At 38.7% G+C, this 6,025-nt stretch overlaps 1 protein-coding gene across 1 annotated transcript in view; it reads right to left on the reverse strand.

Annotated features, from left to right (window-relative positions):
* The window catches only part of CCDC191 (coiled-coil domain containing 191), a 77,305-nt gene extending 71,286 nt beyond the window's left edge, over positions 1–6,019 (reverse strand). The window contains exons 1-2 of the mRNA XM_039843049.1: positions 5,774–6,019; positions 3,771–3,809 (exon numbers count right to left, since the gene is read on the reverse strand). Of these exons, the coding sequence (XP_039698983.1) occupies positions 3,771–3,809; positions 5,774–5,863 (129 nt within the window). The 5' untranslated portion in view covers positions 5,864–6,019. The remainder of the gene's footprint in view (positions 1–3,770; positions 3,810–5,773) is intronic.
* Positions 6,020–6,025: the final 6 nt, after the last annotated feature.

Here is a 6,025-nt window from a genome sequence, read left to right on the forward strand (position 1 = left end):
TTTGGTACTAAAGAAGAATAGAGTCTGGTCCTGACAAGGAAGGGAATAAAGAGATGTTTGCTTGGCTCTAACAAAGCAAGTGTTTGGGATGTCATTTAAATGAAGATATTGAAAAACATACTAGATGATACTAAGGATTAGAAATAAGCTCTGTATTTCTTTGTTTTAAAATATATTATCCTTACTATTTTTTTCCCAAATAAATACGTAAGAGATAGGAGAGGTCTAGCTTAAATTATATTTCAGTAAAACAAACCTTGTGTTGATTTAACAACTCTTTTTTAAAGCTAGTTTATTGAAGCCTAGCTAGCTGTTACCAGCACTGTAATGGACATTAAGGGGAATATAAAACTAGAATCTTCTGCTCTCAAAAAGTTTTTTTTTTTTTTTTGGTTTCATGCCATATGTGCAATAAACAACTTATAATAGTTCTAAAGCAATACAGGGTGATTAAAAAAAAAAACTACCTTCCAAAGTTCGTTACTTAGTAGCTATGTTATATATAAATATATAATTCATAAAGGAACTATCTTAGTTATTTCCATGACCTTATAAATTCTCAATTCAGAAATACCTCAGAGATGTTGCTGATTTGGTTCCGGACCACAGCAATAAAGTGAATACTGCAATAAAGTGAGGCACACAAATTTTCGGGTTTCCCAGTATATTTAAAAGTTATGTTTACACTATAATGTAATCTAATAAGGGTGCAATAACATTATGTTTTAAAACAGTGGACATACCTTAATTAAAAATAATTGCTAAAAAATGCTAACCATCATCTGAGCCTTCAGCAACTTGTTATCTTTTTGCTGGTAGAGGGTCTTGCCTCTGTGCTGATGAAAACGCAGTATCGGTGGAACGCAATAAAGTGAAGTGCAATAAAACAAAGTATGCCTACACGTGCTCCTCATGTCTCATGGCACACATCAATTTCATTGTCCATGATTTTTTGTGACCCATCGCCATCAATGGCAGAAACAGCAGCTACAATGTATTCCTTCATTTCCTCAAGGCTGGGACGTACAAACACAAATTTCTTGACGTGCCCTCAAGTGCAAATTGCATATTCATATATAAAAGTTTGAGGAGTAATATATTTTTGAAAGTGCCCACTTTTTAAAAATTACTCTGTACACAAGCAAATGCTTGACACTGTATCTGTGTGTATAAATGCCAAAATAGTTCCGAGGAAGAGAGTATTAGAAGATAGGATCAGGTGGTCAAGGTGGATGAGGGGGAGCTGTTTATGGAGAGGAGCATCTCAGGCTGAGCTTTAAGGGAAGGATGTGGATTAGCCTCCCAGAGGGGAAGAGTATTCCAGGCTGGGCCATCAACATGAATCAAAGCAAAGGGAAGTCTTATCTGATAGAGGGGAAGGAGACTGGCCTGACAGGAAGTCACACAGAATATCAGTAAAGGGGCTGTCACAGGTAAATTGACATTACAGGTAGATTGATAGAAGGCCTTAAATGCCTGGAATTTAGAGTTTCTTCTGATGGCATGCAGAACTACTGAAGGTTCAAGAGTGGAAAACTGACACAATGAGAATGTTTTAAAAGCTCAGTCAAAGTAGCAGAATGCACGGGAATGAGTCAGTCTATCAAATGAGATGAGGATGAAATGCAAATTGTGGTGGACTGTTGCATTTTGGGGGAGCTGCCCAGAACTCATAGTGCTACCAAGCATCTGCCTGATTCTAAGTGACTTCAACATCCCTGAGGAAGACCCATCCACATTCTAGCCTCAAGGTTTGCTTGATTTCCTGTATTCCAACAGCCTTCCCCTCAACTGCACTTTAGCAACCCACTGACATGGTCATCCTGAACCATGTCACACAAAATTTTTCACTGGTCAAACCCAATGCTGATAATCTCCCCTCCAACATCAACCTGCTATCCATCTCCCTCCTTCATTCCCCCTACTCCACAACATTGGTGTTGCACCTAACCAAGTCCTCCAGTCTCCATAAGCTGTCTCCTCCCAACCCATGAGTCCTTTGAAGGGTCCCTTTGTTTTCCTACTATGAGTGGATATTCAGCTACTATCTTATATAAGCCTCAAATTTATTGTTCCTTTGCCTTTCCAATGAAAACCTTCAAGCCTAGATCGAGTTGATCTACCAATTTTTGGTACCACAAAAAAAAATTATGATTATCTGCTTTAGCCAAGTCTCCAGTGCTTCAGGGTGATCTTCCTTTTCTGTTTTGAAGAAAGTCTTTTCTCAGCCTTCACCATGCTCCACATCCTTTCCATATACCTGCCTCCCCCTGCTCCACGTAACAAGGTCTTAGCTGATTTTGAGAGGGTGGTTCACTCAAGTAGACTTTGAAGTCTTAGGTCTAGAAGATACAACTATTTAGGGCACACTCAAAGTTGGGATATATTAGTGAACAAAACCAGAAAAAAAAATAAAGTGAACAGAGAGGCGATAAGAGAAGCAAGAGAAAACAGTGTTATAAAAGATAATGGAAGAGAGGATTTCTAGAATAAAAAGTGACAACTACAGCAAATGAGCCATCAAGTTTAAGGACAAAGAAAAGACCATCAGATTTGGTCAGTACAACAGTTTCTTTGGAGTGGTAAAAAACAGAAACTAGAGTAAAATAATTGTGGACACCAGAGGATAATAAAAATACAATGGCAAGGAGTCCAGGCTATACATCTAAGACATTAGATAAGAAAAAGAAATTATATGGCCATCAGAATGGACGGAGGGGTCCAATGAGGACTCACTGTTTTTTTTTTCAAGACGGGAGATTTCAGGGAATAATGGAAAAAGCTACTGCAAAAGTTTCAGGGGAATGATAAAAGAAATAATACAAATCTGAGTCAAGATGGCTAACAACCACATGAAAGAGGAAAATGGTTCCACTTATATTAGTGCTTCCATTACATCCTCAATTCTCCTGACAGTTTTAAGTAAGTTGTTTATCCCCCCACTGGACTATAAACTCTGGGAAGGTAGGAACTGTACCTGCACCATGCACTATGTTATCTCCAGTGTCCAAAACAGTCAGCTAGCACTTAGTAGGCACTTAATAAATACTGGGCAGATAAATAAATGGTTAACAATGATATCTGTCCTAGGTTCCATCTGTCCTTATGTTCATAATGCCTATAAATTTAGCTAAGTAATAGCTCTTCAAAATACTATCAGTTATAAGAATATTTCCCTAGGAAAATGCTGTATGATTTTGAATGATGTGGTACACAGATAAGTTGAGTATGGCAAGTTGCCAAATTGACACTCAGAGGCATGCACCTGAAATGGTTTAATGGTTTTTTCAACTGAAACCGTACTTCGACTCAAAAATATACACCTCAGGCCTGGAAGAGATCTTAGAGGTTATCTAACCAAATCCTCCCATCCCCTCACTGAATGCTCAAACACATTCTTTATTAGCACTAACATTAAGTGACCAAATAGCATCCATATGAATATTCCAGTGATAGAAAACATTTATAAGAATACTCTCTCTATTTCTGGATTGCTCTGGTCATAGGAGATTCTTATTTGTAATGCGTACATAGCTTTTACTTATTGTATTGGTCCCACAGGTCAATGTAACTACAGTACAGTCTTTCCAATTATCTGAAGAAGACCACAACATCCTCTCCTAAGGTCTCTCCTCTCCTCTCTTGAAGAGTATAAAACTAAAGCAATAAAAACAGCAAAATATGTGCAAAATAGAGATCTATCACTATTCCTTTTCCATTCTATTACATTTGACTCATAATTCTCTGTCTTTATTGTGCAATATCCTTACCTTAATCCACTGTTTCACATTGTCAGGGTCAAAAGCAAGCTGTAAATAATAAAAAGAATATCAATACACAGCAACATCTTCATCAACTTTGTCATTTGAATCTACCTTTCTGACTAAAGTATATAGAAATGTCCTTTATTCTTTCCCCAAATCATTTCATTAAAAAGTTCAGCAACAAAAGAACAAAGAATAATGGTAGGAGGTAGAAACCTGAAACCTTTTCTGGGACAGCTGAATGTTTTTATCCCCTGCCTAGGCCTACCTTGAGATTCTGATTTAATTGGTCTGAGGTAGGGCCCAGGCATCAGTATTTTTTCAAGCTCCCCAGGGTTAAGAGCAGGATAGAGGAGTGCTAGGTATAATATTCCTTATAAAAACTCAAACAAGCACTGATTAGTCAGATTATTCAAATGTCATGAAAGCAAATATTTGGAGAACAGTGTGCCCCTCGCCTCAGACCCCTTTTTCTGGAGTAGCCTGTAACAACATGCTTTTCTATCATACTTAGAGCAGGGATATTGTTTGCTCCAATAAGAACTGGGGGGTGCATTGAGGGATAATCCATCTTCTGTTTTACAAAGCAAAAAATGAAGCAGAAATTACATAAATTTCTACCCAAGTCAGTCAGATGTTAATCAGACCAGAAGTAACACTCTTGTAACACTCAAAAGTGTGCACAATTTTCTCTAATGGTTACTTAACAAGTAGAGGTATCTGCTTTGCTAATAATTCAGGTAGATTTTTTTAAATAAGGGACTATTTAAACTAGCACACTGACACAAGGAGGAGGAAAAGGTATAATACTCTTTCACTTACATAACACTTCACCTTCAAAGCACCTTATGGTAAACTAATTAATGGAGCTGTACTGCTAAATAATTTTGTTACTGCAACAAAGAGCTGATCAACTAAAACACAACTGAACGTCAAGAAGCTCTTCCGTTTTTAACCTTTTTATCATCTAGGCAGTAACAATGAGCACTAGCAGCAAAAATCCTTCCTTTTGGAGTTCTAAGAAATTGTCCCAAATTTTTACCTTTCATCATCAAGTCTATATCCATAGCCTATTATGGATCCAATCCATTATGGAACTGGTACATTACAATAAAAGCAGACTGTTCCCTAACTCTCCAATGCCCCAGGCTGCACCCTCCAGTATCTGAGGCAAGATATTCACCAAGTAGAATATGATCAGTGCATTATATTGCTGGTATTTAGAATAATCTGCAAGCAAAATTGCCTAGGGCCTTCACAAAGTCACATGTCTATGGAATACTTTTAAAAGAAAGTGTAACTTAAGGGTGAAAACAGCTGGTGAAACTGCTCTAGGGCTGAAAGCGAGAAGCTTGCTCCATTTTGGAACTCTCACCTACATTTAATGCATTTATTTTTGTGACCGTTAAAAAGGTAGTCTGTGGAAAGCACACACCATGTGACTATGACTTTGCACATGTCATTTAAGTTTAAAGTCATTACGTTTAAAGTTTAAAATGGGGTTATCAGTTTTCCATGTCTTTCGATGATAACGCATCAAAGGAGGTTACAAATATAAAGAGGGCCTATTTTTAAAATGTTGGCTGAATTTGGAAATTTTCGAGTGAATCAAGTATTGATATATTCAATATCCACTTGCATTTCCGAGTTCACTTTAGATCCTTTATCCAAAACTAGAGGGGGAAAGGTATGAGGCAGACGACCTAACGTGAAGATCTTTCCCTTCCAATAGAGATCAGTTCCCTATGATATTCAAAAAGAAAAAGAAAGAAAAGAAAGAAAAAGAAATGAGCGGGAACTTCCTTCAAATAGTGGGGGTAGTAGCTGGGGCAAGGGAGTTCGTGAATTCTCTTTACCGGAATGGGCAGTACCAGACCTCTCCGGTTTGAAAAAAGCGTTAGATGGAAATTTTTTTCCACGATGCTGCCCACAAAAGCCGTAAGGTACCCAGACCGCAAAGGCCTCGGGCCGGTCCCTGCCCCCCAGAACTTCTGATTGGGATGGATCACCTTGGGACTCGGTTTCCTTGTAAACTGTTTCCAGCGATTCAGCCCCGTCCTCTTCCTAGAGGAGGACCTTTCCTGGGGCGCCAGCAGCATTTTCCAGGTTCAGGAACAGACACGGGCCGAAGCAGAAACAATCTCCCCTTTGCTTAGCCTGCTCCCGGGGCTCCCTGGGAGCCGTAGTTCCTACGCTTGCAAAGAAGGCAGGCGTGAGAGGCCCACGAACCACTACTCCCAGGAGGCTTTGCGCAGACGAAA

This window comes from Pteropus medius, unplaced genomic scaffold (genome assembly GCF_902729225.1).
Source record: "Pteropus medius unplaced genomic scaffold, Ma_sr-lr_union100, whole genome shotgun sequence".
In the NCBI taxonomy this organism is placed as follows: Eukaryota; Metazoa; Chordata; class Mammalia; order Chiroptera; family Pteropodidae; genus Pteropus; species Pteropus medius.